Source organism: Salmo salar, chromosome 12 (assembly GCF_965601325.2).
Source record: "Salmo salar chromosome 12, fSalSal1, whole genome shotgun sequence".
In the NCBI taxonomy this organism is placed as follows: domain Eukaryota; kingdom Metazoa; phylum Chordata; class Actinopteri; order Salmoniformes; family Salmonidae; genus Salmo; species Salmo salar.
Genome location: NC_138302.1, coordinates 49,759,893 through 49,780,946, shown reverse-complemented (window position 1 = coordinate 49,780,946; position 21,054 = coordinate 49,759,893). Strand labels below are relative to the sequence as shown.

At 42.5% G+C, this 21,054-nt stretch overlaps 1 protein-coding gene across 1 annotated transcript in view; it reads left to right on the top strand.

The window, feature by feature from the left end:
- The first annotated feature begins 2,578 nt into the window (after positions 1-2,578).
- LOC106565239 (thioredoxin reductase 1, cytoplasmic) overlaps positions 2,579-21,054 on the top strand; it is a 30,929-nt gene continuing 12,453 nt past the window's right edge. The window contains exons 1-8 of the mRNA XM_014132132.3: positions 2,579-2,960; positions 3,145-3,205; positions 5,798-5,907; positions 6,936-7,043; positions 7,650-7,722; positions 17,327-17,449; positions 17,797-17,939; positions 18,384-18,499. Of these exons, the coding sequence (XP_013987607.2) occupies positions 2,844-2,960; positions 3,145-3,205; positions 5,798-5,907; positions 6,936-7,043; positions 7,650-7,722; positions 17,327-17,449; positions 17,797-17,939; positions 18,384-18,499 (851 nt within the window). The 5' untranslated portion in view covers positions 2,579-2,843. The remainder of the gene's footprint in view (positions 2,961-3,144; positions 3,206-5,797; positions 5,908-6,935; positions 7,044-7,649; positions 7,723-17,326; positions 17,450-17,796; positions 17,940-18,383; positions 18,500-21,054) is intronic.

The following is a 21,054-nucleotide window of genomic DNA, read 5'->3' as shown; positions in this document are numbered from 1 at the left end:
GCCACTGTGTTCTTGGGGACCTTTAATGCTGCAGAAATGTTTTGGTACCCTTCCCCAGATCTGTTCCTCGACACAATCCTGTCTCGGAGCGCTACAGACAATTCCTTCGACCTTAAGGCTTGGTTTTTGACGTACACTGTCAACTGTGGGACCTTATATAGACAGGTGTGTGCCTTTCCAAATCATGTCCAATCAATTAAATCTACCTAAATACGTTTTTTTTCTGTTGTTTTTTTTGTTGTAAATGTGCAAACATTTCTAAAAGCCTGTTTTCACTTTGTCATTATGGGGTATTGTTTGTAGATTGCTGAGGATTTTTTTTAGAATAAGGCTGTAATTTAACAAAATGCGGAAAAAGTCAACGGGTCTGAATACTTTCCCAAGGCACTGTACATTTAAGTCAATGTAAAACATGGAGGACCACAATAATAGCCCACAGTGGAATGATCAAAAGTAACAAATATTGTTTCTCATCACACGAACTGTGACCACTTTGTGTGTGTCACACAAAACATTGGAGTAAAACAAGCTCATATTTTTGGTTATTGATAGCTTTTTTCAGTGTCATGTTGAAAGAGTCAAACAATAGTTAAGTGTCAGAACTTATTGTATTTCATATCATTCTATTGCAATATGCAGTTCCAGATACAGCCGCCAATGGTTGAACGCAAATAATCCAGTTTCTGTGCCAGATACAATCCTACCATTAGTTAAAGGAACCCAATCCAATGCAGTGCAATCCACCATCACTGTGTAATGAAACCATGAAAAGTAATGCACCTAAGCTGAGATCTGGTGTTTCGTGGCTGTAAACCCAATATAAATGTTATGATACACAGAATGCGTTTTAAAATACTCTGAATATTGATGTTTAAGACACTTTTTGGGTTTCAGTGCATGTAAAAGGTAACATCAAAACACAAAAAATACTGTATGTTTTTTCCGACAGTGCCTCTCATACAATCAAATAAAATTGCAAATTGGCTTTCTTTTGTGTCACTTTATGTATTGTGTATGTTATTTATTTATATTTTAAAGGGGAATTTCACCATGGGGGAATATGGGCTTGTTTTCATCATGTCTGAGGCATTTCTAGGTCATAGAGGCACAGAGAGATTTAGAACAATATCTAGCCTAATAGAAAGAAATATAGCATAAACTTCAACCAGTGACCAGGCCGTACAAATGTACCCAGGTAGGTAGGCAGACAGAATCTAGCTACAGCCATGTCTAGAAGGCATGCTTAGGAAAATACCCCATTTTATATTTATTTTTGGTTTGGGAGCCCCCAGAAGGTTGGGGAGCTCCCAACCTTGCCCATTTGGTAACCCGGCCCTGGTCGGACCCCAGAAAGACTAGTTGTTGACGTTGGCATTTGCTAACTGGGGCGGCAGCGTAGCCTAGTGGTTAGTGTTGGACTAGTAACCAAAAGGTTGCCAGATCAAATCCCTGAGCTGACAAGGTACAAATCTGTCGTTCTGCCCCTGAACAAGGCAGTTAACCCATCGTTCATAGGCCGTCATTGAAAATAACAATTTGTTCTCAACTGACTTGCCTAGGTAAATAAAATAATAGGGATCCAATAAAATCTAAATATATACTTGTTTTCCAGCAGATGGTGCTATGAGCCAAAACATTTGTATTGTTCAAAGTCATTTCTTATTTGTAATGGATTATGACTTTGAACAATACAACAACCATTATATCAAATAATTAATGTAGCCTAATAAAAGCACAAATCCAAAAAAGTCAAGTTTATACTAAGTAGCTAATACTTTTTAAATGTGGAAATAGATGTAGATGGATAGATCCAAATAGATACAGTTCTGTCTTTTTTTGTGCTTTCCCCCTTAAGGATTCAAGATAGCACGGACCCTGTCAAAAGTAATGTTATAGCTGCCTGACAATATTGCCTGTTGGTCCGTGTCCTCCAACAATGTTATAAATTCTGATTAATATCACGGGGATTATCAATTTCACTGCTTCATCAATTTAATCGTATGGTGTGGTTTGATCATATATAAATATATTTCTTCAGAGTAGAGTTTGAAACAAGGGTTAGTATACATTCAGGCATGTAAACAGACATACTCCCCCCAACCAGAGACTTTACCAGAGATATTGTATATAATGACGAGATGCTTGTGTCTCCGCCTTAACAAAATTATTCGTTGTCCAAAGAGCGGAAACGGCGGGCTGTCAAACTCCCGCCTATTCCTCTATTTGGGTTGGTGGATACATCTCGTTATTTGAATATTATTTGGAATATTCGATGAGGGGTGTTGACGTCAACCGCCTGTATTCAATGGAGAGTGAGATGCTATGCTAGCTTTATGAATATGCATATACATCTCGAATTATTTCAACAGGAACAACTCCGATATAAACAGTACACTCATAACAACCTAAGTAAGCATTACGAAAATAGCTATACATGTTTATATTGACTAAATTGGACACTCTCATTGTCACCCCCCCATATAAAAACATCACTTGCGTAATGAATGATCTGCTTAACGTGGACAGATTTTGGGCGGGGTAAACCCTCTCGCTTTGCCTCTTCTTCTCTGACCTTAAACAAGATTTACTCAGAACATTTCGCGGGGTTGATATACCGGGCGGGTGTTGAAACGACATGAGGGCAGAAGTTGACCTGTTGGAATTATATCTAGCTAGCAAGGTAGTTTCTATCTATCTGTGATTCGCAAGGACAACTACTTGAGAAATCGGACTTGCTGGGTCATCGTTTAACAGCTAGGTTGCGTGTTGGAGGGAGTTTCGCTCCGCTCTTTCCCATACGTTCAAGCTTGCCAGGAGGCAAGCCAGGCGAAAATAGTCCAACAATGCCTCCCATCGACGATGACACTGGGAGGAATCAACTAAAATCTCGGATACAGGAACTTATTGATTCAAACCAAGTGTTGGTATTCAGTAAAAGCTACTGTCCATATTGTGTGAAAGTAAGTCCAACATTATTTGTTTTTACTTTTTGCCTACCTTGCTAGCTAGTTAGTAGTAGCCGGTTACTCGCTAGCTTCTGACAGAACTAAGTAATGTTAAATGACTACAGTAACACGGTGGATGGGTAGTTAATCCAGTGAAGATTAAACGGGATTCAAGCAGTATATTTGTTTCGCTTTCCAGGTGAAGGATCTGTTCAAGGAACTGAACGTGAATTGCAATGTGGTGGAGCTGGATCTAATTGGTAAGGAATTGTTCACAGGAAGTGGTGGCAAGCTTTTTCTTCGAAAGCCGATGCACAGCATTCAAACGTCCCACATGTAGTTCTCTTTGTTATATGACCAGTATTTTTCTAGCCTCAGTAAAGTTGGCTATACGTTTTGGGATATCATTGAATTGGCAATGGAAGTTCAAAAGGTGTTAAGTAGTACTCTACTAAGGAGCCACGCCTCCAGACCAGTTGTCTGGTCATGCTGTCACTCAGTCAGTGTGGACTATCTCAAATGCAAGGGTTAAATTAGTAAATTAAATTAATTTGGGAAATGTTGATGGACCATACACACATTTGCATTATGTCTTTTGAATGGTGAAACAAAAATATGTACAGGACCTGTTATTCTAGTAATGGGTTGTTTCCTCAAGCTCACCTTAAAGCTGTTCCTTATTGCTTTATCTGATATTTCTCACTTGTTAATGGTTGATCAGAAGGTTAAAAAAAAAGGCTAATAAAATTAACATTGTTTTTACTTGCATAGTCAATATGTTAATGTTTTACCACAGAATACACTGTCAATGTTTGTTAGGGCCACCACAATGTGCTGAGTCACTCCCTCAATCTCTTTCTCTCCTCTGGATGCTTGGCCATTTTATCTCTCACCGGTCACAGCTGTTCTGGTAAATACACACTGGGCGCTACATAAATTGCTCTGGAAAATACACTTAGAAAAGATTGCCAGTACTGAATTATGCAGTGTATTTAAACTGTTTGTTTGCAGAACAGACCCAATGTGCATTTACATCAGACTGAACCCACTGTCAGCACTTACAATTTAAGTTATTTTACGTTTACTGCTGACCCCAATTAGTCGACTGGCCGATTGTTTGTTCGATAGGCTGTTGGTCGAGCTAGATTTGTTTTAATCGAGCAGAAGCAAATGTGTATATATATTTTTCATAACACATGGGACACTAGTCTTATTCGACGACAATCTCAGTGTACTAATCGATTGCGGAGGCCGCGGGGATGGCGAAGTCCAAGAAGAAGGGGAGTGTGGCTAAGATGCCCAATGCACCTCTCTCTCCAGAATGCACTCTCTCCTGCCAATTTGTGTATATTCATTGTTTCATAAGTTCATGTGTGTGAATTGTTTGCATTTGACTGTCAGTCTCAATCAGTTCCCCATTACATATCACCAGTAGTACATTTACTGTTAATTCCTATAATTTCTCATCTACAATGTTTGTTTTGCTAATTTCTGTTAATGCATTCAATATATTATTATTCCAGTCTTTTACCATTCTCATTGAGTGGACATGTTGTTTGCAGAGCGCACAACCTATACTACCGTAATTTCCGGACTATAAGCCGCAACTTTTTTCCCACGCTTTGAACCTCGCGGCTTAAACAATGACGCGGCTAATATATGGATTTTTCCCCCTTTAAAAAAAAAAAAGAAAACACATTCCGTGACGTGCTCAGTTTTTTGGCGGCATGAAGCTTTCATTAGACCAATGAAATTGCCGAACGGGTTAAGGTCAAACAACTTTTTTCTTTACTGTTTAGATTAAATTAAGCGCGCTCAAACTTCCCATCATTCTGATTACGGTAGTCATTTTGTCACCCTCATCATGGCAAAGACACGGAGAAATGCATATGATGCAGCTTTCAAGTTGAAGGCGATTGCTCTGGCTGGTTAATAGAGCTGCTGCATGGGAGTTTGGTCTTAATGAGTCGATGACAAGCCGTGTTTCGTTAAAGCCTGTGTAAAGTTCATTTGTTTCAATGTACCGGTAGGCACCTGCGGCTTATAGACATGTGCGGCTTATTTATGTTCAAAATATATATATCTTTTTTAATTCAGTGGGTGCGGCTTATATTCAGGTGCGCTCAATAGTCTGGAAATTACGGTACTCAAGTTCTGATTTATTTCATTCCATTTGTGAATTTTGTCAATTTATTAATTGTCTTTTGTTTTGAGCGGTCCTGTCAATGTTGCCTTAGAACGCGCACCTGATTACGCCTATAAGTAGGCCTATAGGCTACCTGGCCTGCGCACAAATATAGGCATATAAATGTGCCCATTTGGGGATCTGATAGTATTTCCGATTGAATTAACGCATCACCACTAATCCGCTGTAGAGCTTCTCAAAGTAATGTTTTCTTCACCTCAAACAGCAAGCAAACGTCGTCTGTTTTTACATAATTGAGAATGACAATACATCCTCAATGTATTTGACAAATCTTTCCAGCTCTCTCCCTTTCGATAACCACTCGGTGTGAAAGGGAAAAATGTAATTCTGATCCATTGGAAATGTCATAAAATAGGGCCTACCTGATTACTTCTTTATCCCTTGCGCAAATAGCCTACAGCTGGGTCTGTCCTGAGCTCACTGGCACAGGAAACTGAGGGCCCAGAACATTTTATAAAATGTTGCAAGTTAATAGTTGATAGTGTTCCAAGTAGTTTCTTTTGTCAGGGACACCTGTAATGTTATACATGTACTGTTTGTATGAATGTCACCTATAATGACCCTAGTGTACAGGTCAGAGATATGAGTGGTTAATTTCATATACATTTAGCTGCTACTCTGCTAACATCTCTTAACTGTTGTCTAGATAATGGATCAAACTATCAAGAACTTCTGCTTGAGATGACCAGGCAGAAAACTGTCCCCAATGTCTTCGTCAACAAAACCCACATTGGCGGCTGTGACAAAACAATGCAGGTATGGATCGTTGTAGCGTAAGATTTCAAGAACAACTTCATTGTCATTTCACTCGTGGTTTTGCAAATGCCACCAACTTTTGGACTTATCCTGTTTTGATTTACATTTTAGTCATTTAGCAGATGCTCTTATCCAGAGTGACCTTAAAGTAGTGAATGTATACATTTTCATACTTTCCCCCCCATATTGGTTCCCAGTGGGAATTTAACCCACAACCCTGGCGTTGCAAGCACCATGCTGTACCAACTGAGCCACACAGGACCCATAACTCAAACTTCTGCTAAAATGTCAGGTTTTGGCAAAGAAAGATACATTTGATGTCATAGGTTCCCCTTGCATTTTAGCATGTGGTAAATTATGCCCACTGCAGGCTTTAATTGCATTGTAATATTACTGAAGAGTGTCTTTGTCCATTTGCCAGAAACAAGGGTTGAGTGGATCTATTTGGGTCAAGTGGGGTTATAAGAGCCTGATGCCACTGCCAAACTTCTATTTACATAAAAATGGCTACTTAAGAACACCCAAATCTAGAGTCTCCTCTTCCCTCTACACTGAGCTGCAATTAGCTCATTAAACTGTTTTTGTCTTTTCATGTGTAGCATAAGGTGGCACTTTGCCAGCATTACACAATAGCTTATGTTTTACTTGAAGCCACCAATACATTCTCCTTCAGTGTATAATGTATTATTATCCTTAAAATGTACGTGCTTTCTGTCTCCTGCCCTTATCTTGGAAATGCTGGTTTAGTTCCATCGAAGGGATTTTATGTGGCATGAAGAACGCCCTCTCCGGCATGAATGGTGTCGGCATCGCTATTGAATGTAGAATAACCTCACAGCCATGCACATTTTTCATTAACACCTTTTTTTCCCCCGGGATCATAAATCAGCATGTCGGGTGTCCTTACTGCATTACATTATGTTTTTGTTTTTTTCCACCAGAAGCATGTTTGTGTGCCTTTTTTAAGACTTTGTTGGGTTAATGTTGTTCTTGCAGTGGTAGCTGACCACCTGTCATCCTCTTCTCAGGCCCACAAAGATGGCATCCTTCAAAAGCTACTGTGCGAGAAGAATGAGGTCTACGAGTATGACCTCATCGTCATCGGGGGCGGATCGGGAGGCCTGGCCTGCTCAAAGGTGAGAGCCTCCCAGACAGTGCATCTCAAACCAAGCATAACTCCAGGCCTGCACCTTTTCAAGTATTGAGGCCCTTGGAGGAAGGCTGTGTCTGAAAACATTACTAGCTGTCCAATCCTTGCTTCCTCTGTCCTTGTTGCCTCAATTCCTTTCAAAACAGATTGGAGGAGAAGATCCAAGGTTTCCCTCAAACCTTCTCTAAAGAGCTTTGACTGCTGGTAATGTTTTCAGACACAGGATTTCAGATGGGTCATCATAGCAACGATGAAACTAAGCGTGTATGCTGAGCGAGTTGACCAGTGGTTGTATTAAAGGTAGACTCTGCGAAATGAAGTCGCCACGAGCAGCACCGCAGATATTGAGATGAGCAAGATGCAAGACTTCGCTCTCACACAGTCACACACAGTATCTGCGCATAGGCACGCGTTCGCTTCGCCCTGTTCACCTGAATGGTAGCCAGGGCACCAAAACCGTTGAAGTTGAGCTTCAATGCTCTTAGTTGCGGAAATTGACCCACTATGCTGTTTTATTTTCTGAGTATCGCTGAGTACCTTTAATCAAGTTGTCTAAATGGACTTCTGCCCTCTTGTGCTTCTCATGGGATAGGAGGCAGCGACGCTGGGGAAGAAGGTGATGGTGTTGGACTATGTGGTGCCCACGCCGAAAGGGAACACCTGGGGTGAGTAGGGCTTCCCTGGTGTACTCCTTACGTGTCACTCTTCTTCAATCAACGTTTTATTAACTTTAAGGGGTTACCGAGTTCATGTTTACAGTTAATCTGAATGAATTATCTAAAGATTTTATTGATGTGCAATAGTAATTGTATTACTTTTGTGATCGAGAACTACACTACATGACAAAGTGTGTGGACACCTGATCGTCGAACATCTCATTCCAAAATCATAGGCGTTAATATGAGGTTGGTTCCCCCCTTTGCTGATAAAACAGCCTCCACTCTTCTGGGAAGGCTTTCTACTAGATGTTGGAACATTGCTGCGAGGACTTGCTTCCAGTCAGCCACGAGCATTAGTGAGGTCGGGCACTGCTGTTGGGCGGTTAGGCCTGGCTCTCAGTCGGCGTTCCGATTCATCCCAAAGGTGTTCGATGGGATTGAGGTCAAGGCTCAAGTTATTCCACATCGATCTCGACAAACCATTTCTGTAGGGACCTCACTTTGCGCATGGGGGCATTGTCATGCTGAAAAAGGAAAGGAACTTCCCCTAACTGTTGCCACAAAGTTGAATACGCATAATGTCATTGTATGCTTTAGGGTTAAGATTTCCCTTCACTGGAACTAAAGGGCCTAGCCCGAACCATGGAAAAATAGCCTCAAACCATTATTCCTCCTCCACCTAACTTTGCAGTTGGCGTTCTCCTGGCATCCGCCAAACCCAGGTTTGTCCGTTGGACTGCCAGGTGGTGAAGCATGATTCATTACTTCAGTGAACTTAAGTTTCCACTGCTCCAGAGTCTAATGAGCTTTACACCACTCCAGCCGACACTTGGCATTGCGCATGGTGATCTTAGGCTTGCGTGCAGCTGCTCGGCCATGGAAACCCATTTCATGAAGCTCCCGACGAGCAGTTCTTGTGCTGACGTTGCTTCCAGAGGCAGTTTGGAAGTGAGTGTTGCAACGGAGGACAGGCAATTATTATTTTTTTTACGCGCTTCAGCACTCGACAGTCCTGTATTGTGAGATTGTGTGGCCTACCACTTCGAGGCTGAGCCGTTGTTGCTACTATACATTTCCACTTCACAATAACAGCACTAACAGTTGACCGGGGAAGCTCTAGCAGGGCAGAAATTTGAACTGTCTTGTTGGAAAGGTATCATCCTATGACGGTGCAACGTTGAACGTCACTGAGCTCTTCAGTAAGGCCATTCTACTGCCAATGTTTGTCTATGGAGATTGCATGGCTGTGTGGCTGAATTAGCCGAATCCACAAATGTTAAGGGTTGTCCACATACTGGTATGTATGCACAGTTGAAAGTTTACATACACTTAGGTTGGAGTCATTAACTCGTTTTTCAACCACTCCACAAATTTCTTGTTAAACTATAGTTTTGGCAATTTGGTTAGGACATCTACTTTGTGCATGAAACAAGTAATTTTTCCAACAATTGTTTAGACAGATTATTTCACTTATAACTCACTGTATCACAATTCCAGTGGGTCAGAAGTTTACATGCACTAAGTTGACTGTGCCTTTAAACAGCTTGGAAAATTCCAGAAAATGATGTCATGGCTTTAGAAGCTTCTGATGGGCTAATTGACATTATTTGAGTCAATTAGAGCTGGACCTGTGGATGTATTTCAAGGCCTACCTTCAAACTCCGTGCCTTTTTGCTTAACATCATGGGAAAATCAAAAGAAATCAGCCAAGACCTCAGAAAAAAAATAGTAGACCTCCACAAGTCTGGTTCATCCTTGGGAGCAATTTCCAAACGCCTGAAGGTACCATGTTCATCTGTACAAATAATAGTATGCAAGTATAAACACCAGCTCTTTCAGGAGGAATGGGCCAAAATTCACCCAAATTATTGTGGGAAGCTTGTGGAAGGCTACCCAAAATGTTTGACCCAAGTTAAACAATTTAAAGGCAATGCAACCAAATACTATTTGAGTGTACCGTAATTTCCGGACTATAAGCCTCTACTTTTTTCCCATGCTTTGAACCTCGCGGCTTAAACAATGACGCGGCTAATATATGGATTTTTCCCGGTTAAAAAAAAAAAAAAAGAAAACACATTCTGTGACGTGCTCAGTGTTTTGGCGGCATGAAGCTTTCATTAGACCAATGAAATTGCCGAACGGGTTAAGGTCAAACAACTTTTTTCTTTACTGTTTAGATTAAATTAAGCGCGCTCAAACTTCCCATCATTCTGATTACGGTAGTCATTTTGTCACCCTCATCATGGCAAAGACACGGAGAAATGCATATGATGCAGCTTTCAAGTTGAAGGCGATTGATCTGGCTGTTGGAAAAGGAAATTGAGCTGCTGCACGGGAGCTTGGTCTGGAGCAATTACTTTCTTGGTAGGCTACTGTTTACTGCAATTTTTTTATTTTTTGTTACAAGCCGTGTTTCGTTAAAGCCTGTGTAAAGTTTTTGTTTCAATGTACCGGTAGGCACCTGCGGCTTATAGACATGTGCGGCTTATTTATGTTCAAAATATATATTTTTTTTTAATTCAGTGGGTGCGGCTTATATTCAGGTGCGCTTAATAGTCTGGAAATTACGGTATGTAAACTTCTGATCCACTGTGAATGTGATGAAAGAAATAAAAGCTGAAATAAATCATTCTCTCCTATTATTCTGACATTTCACATTCTTAAAATAAAGTGGTGATCCTAACTGACCTAAGACTGGGAATTTTTACTAGGATTAAAAGTCAGGAATTGTGAAAAACTGAGTTTAAACGTATTTGGCTAAGGTGTATGTAAACTTCAGACTTCAAATGTATGTATGTGTATCTTTCTGTATTATTGGTTAGTATTGGATTACGCTATTGACTGGAAATTAATGAGAATATCAATTACTGACAAGTGATTAGCCTGGCTTGTGCTAGCAACGTTATTCTATTGTTTGGTATGATCTAATGTGGTACACTTTTATGTGAACAAGTATTATTACTAAGAAATGCACAGCCTTGAGGAAAGATCCTGCTGAGCAGATTCAACATGAGCTCAAGAGGAAAGGACTCCTGCTCGCAGACTTTACAGGAGATGACGATCCTGAACTCTCTGTCCTGATAGGGGCAGACTACTACTGGCACATAGGATCTAGCAGAGTGGAGAGACTAACAGAGATGCTAGTTGCTTTAGAGAGCACTTTTGGATGGTCGGTGTAGGCACCAGTGATGGACGATACCATGTGGAGTTACCGTGAAAACAAAAACGTCTGGAACCTGAGACGACTTCAGTTTAGACGGCACGAGATCGCAGATCGCATGGCAGACTTCAAGAAAGCCTTTCTGCAGATATCCCTAGCTGAGAGACGGTGACGCCGTGAGATTCCTGTGGGTCACCAAATGGAGAAAATGAAATGGAGCTGTGTGCTGATGATGACGAGTGGTGTTTGGAGCTTCCCCAAGTCCATTCTTGCTCACAGCTACAATCAGGAAGCATCTGAAACAATACAAAACAGAACAAACAGAAGTTCTAGAGGGGCATTGAGTCACTCTATGTAGATTGCATGAACTTGAAATTAAGTCATGTTAGAGGCTTACTCTGTGAGCATTTTCTTTGCAGTTGTATCAACTGCAGGCATGGACCTCTGCAAGTGGATGACTCATGAGCTGAAAACAAAGTGTGAGGAGAGTGCAACAACTGACCACACGTTGGGGAAAGGGAAACACGGAGCAGTGCTGAAAGTGTTAGGCTTAGTGTGGAAACAAGAAACCGATTACTTTGTTTGACCTCAGACCACTACTGAGCATTCTAAAGCAAAAGGAGAACGCAAAGAGAAGCATTCTGCATGTATCTTCGACCCTATCGGTTTCCTGACCCCCTTTACCATCAGGATCAAGTGTGTGTGTGTTCCAGAAAATGTGGGACTGACATGGGACTCAGCTTGGACAAAAGAGTTACCACCTGATTTGACACTAGAATGTGTTCAGAACTACACCATCTTGCCATACCAAGGTGGTACAGAACAGACATGCAGCCATTTTTCACGTTCTGTGACACGTGAAAAATGCTTACAGTGCAGTATCTTACCTGTAAGGTGTAACACAAAACAGAGAAACAAGTCCAGAATAGCCCCTCCCAAGAAAATGACACTGCCACGCCTGGAGCTCATGGGAGCTGTGATTGGAGCAAGACTAGCAAGCAATCTGACCACACAGAACAATGGTACAAACACAGATCAGTGTGGACAGACTCGATTGTGCTGCATTGGATTTGCAGTTCAGCTCAAAAATGGAAACCATTTGACGCAAACAGTGACAGAGATCCAGTCCTTGACCAACAGAGTCATGGTCACACAATGAAGGGAAAACAAATCCAGCTGATCTCCCAAAGGAGGACAAACTGTTTGACACTTTAGAGCCAGCTATGGTGGAACGGACCTAGCGATCAGTCAGAGGAAGCTAATGATGACAAGGTTCCGGAAGAGGTGATCACAGAACTTAAGTCATGTCACTGTAAACAACACAGACGTCACTGAACCGTTGTTGGAGCTCGAAGGGTACAGCAAACTGAAATGAGTGTTCAGAGTGACTGCCTGGATATAAGGATTCACAGCCAATGCTCATACAAACACAGACACAAGGTGAACTGACTGACAAACTGTTTGAAGCAGAAAAGTACTAGCTCAAAGTAACATGCGTTTCAGTCAGGAGATCAAACTGCTGAAGGCAGGAAAAAACCTAAACAATGACTGTGAAATCAAACAACTAAAACTGTTCCTGGACAAGGAAGAACTACTCAGTGTACAGTGGGGGGGAAAAAGTATTTGATCCCCTGCTGATTTTGTATGTTTGCCCACTGATAAAGAAAGGATCAGTATATCATTTTAATGGTAGGTTTATTTGAACAGTGAGAGACAGAATAACAGCAAAAATATCCAGAACAACGCATGTCAAAAATGTTATAAATTGATTTGCATTTTAATAAGGGAAATAAGTATTTGACCCCCTCTCAATCAGAAAAATGTCTGGCTCCCAGGTGTCTTATACAGGTAACGAGCTGAGATTAGGAGCACACTCTTAAAGGGAGTGCTCCTCACCGCAGCTTGTTACCTGTAAAAAAATAAAATAGACACATGTCCACAGAAGCAATCAATCAGATTCCAAACTCTCCACCATGGCCAAGACCAAAGAGCTCTCCAAGGATGTCAGGGACAAGATTGTAGACCTACACAAGACTGGAATGGGCTACAAGACCATCGCCAAGCAGCTTAGTGAGAAAGTGACAACATTTGGTGCGATTATTCGCAAATGGAAGAAACACAAAAGAACTGTCAATATCCCTCGGCCTGGGGCTCCACGCAAGATCTCACCTCGTGGGGTTGCAATGATCATGAGAACGGTGAGGAAGCAGCCCAGAACTACACGGGAGGATCTTGTCAATGATCTCAAGGCAGCTGGGACCATTGTCACCAAGAAAACAATTGGTAACACACTACGCTGTGAAGGACTGAAATCCTGCAGTGCCCGCAAGGTCCCCCTGCTCAAGAAAGCACATATACATGCCCATCTGAAGTTTGACAATGAACATCTGAATGATTCAGAGGACAACTGGGGGAAAGTGTTGTGGTCAGATGAGACCAAAATGGAGCTCTTTGGCATCAACTCAACTCGCCATGTTTGGAGGAGGAATGCTGCCTATGACCCCAAGAACACCATCTCCACCGTCAAACATGGAGGTGGAAACATTATGCTTTGGTGGTGTTTTTCTGCTAAGGGGACAAGACAACTTCACCGCATCAATTGACGGGGCCATGTACTGTCAAATCTTGGGTGAGAACCTCCTTCCCTCAGCCAGGGCATTGAAAATGGGTCGTGGATGGGTATTCCAGCATGACAATGACCTAAAACACACGGCCAATGCAACAAAGGAGTAGCTCAAGAAGATGCACATTAAGGTCCTGGAGTGGCCAAATCAGTCAGTCTCCAGACCTTAATCCCATAGAAAATCTGTGGAGGGAGCTGAAGGTTCGAGTTGCCAAACGTCAGCCTCAACCTTAATGACTTGGAGAAGATCTGCAAAGAGGAGTGGGACAAAATCCCTCCTGAGATGTGTGCAAACCTGGTGGCCAACTACAAGAAACGTCTGACCTCTGATTGCCAACAAGGGTTTTGCCACCAAGTACTAAGTCATGTTTTGCAGAGGGGTCAAATACTTATTTCCCTCATTAAAATGGAAATCATTTTATAACATTTTTGACATGTTTTTCTGGATTGTTTTGTTGTTATTCTGTCTCTCACTGTTCATACACTTCTCAAAAAATAAAGGGAACACTTAAACAACACAATGTAACTCCAAGTCAATCACACTTCTGTGAAATCAAACTGTCCACTTAGGAAGCAACACTGATTGACAATACATTTCACATGCTTTTGTGCAAATGGAATAGACAACAGGTGGAAATTATAGGCAATTAGCAAGACACCCCCAATAAAGGAGTGGTTCTGCAGGTGGTGACCGCAGACCACTTCTCAGTTCCTATGCTTCCTGGCTGTTGTTTTGGTCACTTTTGAATGCTGGCGGTGCTTTCACTCTAGTGGTAGCATGAGACTGAGTCTACAACCCACACAAGTGGCTCAGGTAGTGCAGCTCATCCAGGATGGCACATCAATGCGAGCTGTGGCAAGAAGGTTTGCTGTGTCTGTCAGCGTAGTGTCCAGAGCATGGAGGCGCTACCAGGAGACGTGGAGGAGGCCGTAGGAGGGCAACAACCCAGCAGCAGGACCGCTACCTCCGCCTTTGTGCAAGGAGGAGCAGGAGGAGCACTGGCAGAGCCCTGCAAAATGACAAATGTGCATGTCTGCTCAAACGGTCAGAAACAGACTCCATGAGGGTGGTATGAGGGCCCGACGTCCACAGGTGGGGGTTGTGCTTACAGCCCAACACCGTGCAGGATGTTTGGCATTTTCCAGAGAACACCAAGATTGGCAAATTCACTACTGGCGCCCTGTGCTCTTCACAGATGAAAGCAGGTTCACACTGAGCACATGTGACAGACGTGACCAGAGTCTGGAGACGCCGTGGAGAACGTTCTGCTGCCTGCAACATCCTCCAGCATGACCGATTTGGCGGTGGGTCAGTCATGGTGTGGGGTGGCATTTCTTTGGGGGGCCGCACAGCCCTCCATGTGCTCGCCAGAGGTAGCCTGACTGCCATTAGGTACCGAGATGAGATCCTCAGACCCCCTTGTGAGACCATATGCTGGTGCGGTTGGCCCTGGGTTCCTCCTAATGCAAGACAATGCTAGACCTCATGTAGCTGGAGTGTGTCAGCAGTTCCTGCAAGAGGAAGGCATTGATGCTATGGACTGGCCCGCCCGTTCCCCAGACCTGAATCCAATTGAGCACATCTGGGACATCATGTCTCGCTCCATCCACCAACGCCACGTTGCACCACAGACTGTCCAGGGGTTTTCGGATGCTTTAATCCAGGTCTGGGAGGAGATCCCTCAGGAGACCATCGGCCACCTCATCAGAAGCATGCCCAGGCGTTGTAGGGAGGTCATACAGGCACGTGGAGGCCACACACACTACTGAGCCTCATTTTGACTTGTTTTAAGGACATTTACATCAAAGTTGGATCAGCCTGTAGTGTGGTTTTCCACTTAAATTTTGAGTGTGACTCCAAATCCAGACCTCCATGGGTTGATAAATTGGATTTCCATTGGTTATTTTTGTGTGATTTTGTTGCCAGCACATTCAACTATGTAAAGAAAAAAGTATTTAATAAGATTATTTCATTCATTCAGATCTAGGATGTGTTATTTTAGTGTTCCCTTTATTTTTTTGAGCAGTGTATAAACCTACCATTAAAATTATAGACTGATAATTTCTTTATCAGTGGGCAAACGTACAAAATCAGCAGGGGTTTCAAATACTTTCCCCCCCCACTGTAACAGGAAGTTTGCAACAGTCCAACATCCCATTCAGAGAGCAGCACCAATGGGTTCTGCCCAGCAAACTCAGAAATGCTGATGTAGTACTATCATGAGAAGGAGATGCATTCTGGAGTATCAGTCACTCTAGTGCAAATCAAAGATACTGGATCTTGCGTGCTAGTCAGGAGCACCATGGCTAGATGCACAGCCTGCAAGAGATTCAAAGCAAAGGCCGGACAGCAGGTCACTGTGCTTTTACCAAAAGACAGAATAACTGAATCCCCACCACAGATGTGGATCTTGCAGGACCGTTCTACATGAAAGCAAATGGTTCTGTGAAGAAGTCCTACATTGTGCTGTACCCAGAGCAATAGATTTGGATCTCAGGTCAATCAAGAGACATTCATGTTCGGTTATGCAAAGTAATCCATTCTGACAATGCAAAAATGTTCGAGAGGTGGTCAGGACTTGAAAGATCTGTAGAAATCAATAAAAGATCCCCAACTCTTGGAGTTCTTCTCAGAAAGAGGCATTGCCTGGAGGATCATCGCGAGCGAGCAGCCTGGTGGGGGCGGATTCTGTGAGACTCGTCAAAACATGCCTGAGAAGTTCTTGGGAGAGCTTCACTCAACTTTTGAAGAAATGTACAAACAAAATATGAAAATGCACTCACTACTGTAAGTTGCTCTGGACAAGAGCATCTGCTAAATTACAAAAATGTAAATGTAATGTGCACAGTCCTGACGGGTTGATGCAATCCTAATCTCTAGGCCTCTGACCTTCCGAGTACAATGAAGTGGATGAACCACAACTCCTGACACCAGCCCACTTCCTGGCGCCCAATCTATTTCTGAATGATGCTCAACAAGGAGGAAATAACATGCAGTAAGTACAGGCAGAGACTTGTGACCAGCTTCTGGAACAGCTGGCGAAGAGACTACTTGCTGGATTTAGTCAGCCCACCCCACTAAAAGTGGGTGACGTTGCAGTCATCGGAGAAGATGACACCCAGACAAACTTAGAAACTAGGGAAGATCAAGTAACTTTTTTTCCAGGCCGAGATGGCCTAGTTAGGTCATGTTCAGTTTGTGCTACCTCAGGGACTTTGAGACCTATTCAGTTGATTTATATGAACAGTTGTTTATTGGGGGGGTTGTGGTAACTTGAATGGGTTACGGAGTTAAGTTTTACAGTTAATATCTTTAGATAATCTCAATGAATTATCTACAGTTATTTACATATATACAAGAGTAATTGAGAACTAATACTATCTTCCATCTGTATTGGATTATGCTATTGACTGCAAGTACCAGAATGCTTTGCGACAGGAAGTGATAATGAGTGTTCCAGTTATAAACAAGTGACGAGTGATTAGCCTGGCTTGCGCTAACAACTTTCTTTATTGTTTTGAACTGTCTAAAGTGGTGAAATGTAGCGTGACGAAGTATTATTACTAAAATAAGCTGTCATCTTATACCCGACGTCCCAAGTCATTACTTTGAAGATAGTTATACTATATTATGAGCGTGTGTGTCTTCGACCTAACTTGTAGTTGTTTCAGACATACAATCTTACAGAAACTGCTGCAGGGCCACCGACGCATAAATCAAAATAGCTAGCAGAATACCGCTGTTTTCAGTTGCAACATGTCTGCATGTTTCAATGGGATCTAAAATAAATCTCCAAATGTGTGACTCTGTATGTGTCCCTGGACAGGCCTGGGTGGCACGTGCGTGAACGTGGGCTGCATCCCCAAGAAGCTGATGCACCAGACAGCCCTGCTAGGGACCTCCATGCAGGATGCCCGCAAGTTTGGCTGGGAGTTGCCTGAGGAGACAGGTAGCGTCTGTTAGGTTACTGTGTCTAGTTAGGTTACAGTGTCTGTATTAGTCACTTGGAAAGCATGTTCAACACATGGCCTCATCCAAAGTTGTATGTTTCTAAGGATATTTGGAACAGAGCCATGGTCAGTGCTAGGCATGAAACATGAAGGTGTAAAAGTACACTTTTTTTTCCCTTTGAAAACAAACATTCTCTTGTTTTAGCTCTCTTCATATAATGAAGAGGTCAAAATGTAAAACTTCCAGCTGAGAACTTTTTCACTAAGGGTAATAAATTACTAAATACTTTCAAAAAAAAACTTTAAGACATTTTTGTTGACTTTGTCATTCTGGTCTGGTTCCCAGTGAAGCACAACTGGGAGACGATGAAGACCGCGGTGAACAACTACATTGGCTCGTTGAACTGGGGCTACCGGGTGGCGCTGCGTGACAAGAACGTCAACTACGTCAACTCCTACGCAGAGTTCATCGAGCCACACAAAATCAAGGTTGGCACCCTATGAATTTATAAGCAAATGTCTAACCATGGTTTTTTTCTGATGCATTTTAATTTTGAATTGACTTGCCTTCCATTTTCATACTGAATTTACTGCCTTCCATTTTCATACTGAATTGATTGTCTTTTAAATGGGTAAAATTGATGTGAACTTTTTTTTTATAGATGCACAATGTATTCTGAAACTGTTAGTTCCTTGGCTTATCGTAAACAAACCCCAAAGATATGTAATAGCTCCGTACAAACACATCACAACAGTTAGTACAGCAGCTAATGTCCCTCTCGTGGACGGTTTCAAACCACACCCTTGAATTGATGCATCGATTTAAACCATACTGTAGGATTGACACAACAGACGGGGATACGCTAGGTTACTTTTATCGAGTATTCTTTCGGTGTGTAAGAGAGCGTTTGACACCCTACTTTCCGTCCGCAGGCGACCAACAAGCGAGGAAAGGAGACCTTCCATACAGCAGCTAAGTTTATCCTGGCGACGGGCGAGAGGCCGCGTTACCTGGGCGTCCCCGGAGACAAAGAGTACTGCATCACCAGGTGAGACCAGACCCCTTCCCCTCCCCCACTTGCTCAGACGTTGCATGCATCAACCAATGGTTGTGTACCACGTCATTGACTGCCGTCGGGCACCAGATTGCAATAACATATGATGTGGGTAGCTGATAGGTAAAATACCTATCCAGATCTGGCATGCATCAGCAACACCTGGACAGAGTAATGTGCCCATTATTTAACCCACAATCCAATTTGACTGCTGTCCAGCCAGGGGAAAGCCCTCATTGAATCAACAAGATTATACAGTCTCAAGATCATTATACAATCAACAAGATACAGTGTATTCAGAAAGTATGCAGACCCCTTGACTCTTTCCACATTTTGCCTTATTCTAAAATTAACTTTTTTCCCCCTCATCAATCTACACACAATACCCCATAATGACAAAGCATTATTTTTGTATTTTTTTTAATTTTGCAAATGTTTTAACTTAAACTGAAATATCACATTTACATAAGTATTCAGACCCTTTACTCAGTACTTTGTTGACGCACCTTAGGCAGCGATTACAGCCTCGAGTCATCTTGGGTATCACGCTACAAGCTTGGCACACCTGTATTTTGGGAGTTTCTCCCATTCCTCTCAAGCTCTGTCAGGTTGGATGGGGAGTGTCGCAGCACAGCTATTTTCAGGTCTCTCCAGAGATATTCGCTCTGGTTGAAGTCCAGGCTCTGGCTGGGCCGCTCAAGGACATTGAGACTTGTCCTGAAGCCAATCCTGAGTTGTCTTGGCTGTGTGCTTAGGGTCATTGTCCTGTTGGAAGGTGAACCATCACCCCAGTCTGAGGTCCTGAGAGCTTTGGAGCAGGTTCTCATCAAGGATCTCTGTACTTTCCACAGAGGAACTCTGGAGCTCTGTCAGTGACCATTGGGTTCTTGGTCACCTCCCTGACCAAGGCCCTTCTCCCTCGATTGCTCAGTTTGGCCGGGAAGCCAGCTCTAGTAAGAGTCTTGGTGGTTCCAAACTTCTTCCATTTTAAGATTGGTGGAGGCCACTGTGTTCTTGGGGGACCTTCCCCAGATCTGTGCCTCGACACAATCCTTACACGGAGTGCTACGGACAATTCCTTTGACCTCATGGCTTGGTTTTTGCTCTGCAGTGCACTGTCAACTGTGGAACCTTATATGCACCTGAGCTCGATTTCAAGTCTCATAGCAAAAGGTCTGAATACTTATGTAAATAAGGTATCTGTTTTTAAATGTTTTTTTGATAACTTTGCAAACATTTCTAAACCTGTTTTTGCTTTGCCATTATGGGGTATTGTGTGTAGATTAAGGAGGGGGAAATAATTTGAATCAATTTTAGAATAAGGCTGTAACGTAACAAAATGTTGGATAAGCCAAAGGGTCTGACTACTTTCCGAATGCGCTGTATAAACACACTGCAGGTGGTTTCATTAGTGTACACTGTAGTAAAACTATTTCCATCGGCATTAGAAACTGAAGTTTCTCATTGGACAAGTTCAGGTAATCCCCTCCCTTCAGTAAGAAAAAGCATTAGATTTGTCTAACACTGACATGCAGGTGAAATGTGGATGGACATAAGGGATGTGGAACATTGCAGCTAAGCTTGTGCTCTGGAACACACACATACCTTCCCCAGGCAAGCTCACATATCTAATTCCCACCACAGGAGGTCTTGTATCTCAGGTCATTCATTTAATAAGGCTATAATCTCCCACCTGTCTAAACACAGGTTGTCTAGAAGATGAACCTCTGTGTTGGTGGGCTTTTCCTAACCTACATGTCATAGGGACAGACCCTGGTATCCATCTCTGTACCCTTTTAAAGCAAATTCTATGCCTAGTAGTTGTTTTGTGACTGAATACATTTTCAGAGGACATACTTGTCTACTGGTGTCAAAGTTCACGCCCAGACCCATTTCAGACTACATAACCAGTCTTTAGCCAGACTTTTTTGTTGTTTATAGTTTGGGAGTTTAACAGTTAAAGGAAGTTATTGTGTCTAATGCTGTGGTCACCAACCTTTTCTGAGTCAAGGTCACTTTCTGAGTCAAAATCCAAAGTCTACCACCGATTTTTATTTTATTTTTAAGCATGACTCATAAAATGTAAGCCTATGCAACATTAACCGAATAAAAGCTGTTCTGTAAGAATGAGGTTTGTGCAGTAGGCCTAATACATTATCACGTCATATTGGGCATGCTTGGTCTGACAATATTGTTCTTCTCAGACCATATTATATTTCAAAACATGAGCTAAATAGATCAGCTGTAAGCTGAGCATTCTTAAATCCAGTACATTTAAAAAAAAATGTTTTACAATTGTTAGTCTCAACGAATGGAAGGAGACGGCAGCGGACGGTCCGTAGAAGCTGCAGGCACAGTGATTTTGAGCTATCCTAATCCGATTGGCCAGTAATAGGTGCACTTGATTTAGCCCTCCGGGTCCGCCAGGTTTTATACCTTGAGACAAATGAAATGGTTCTAAATGGGAACAATTCGCGTACCCGACGTGCAGGGCAGCTGAATCAAGTGCACCTACCACAAACCGCGCGGGACAAATTTAAAACATAGGA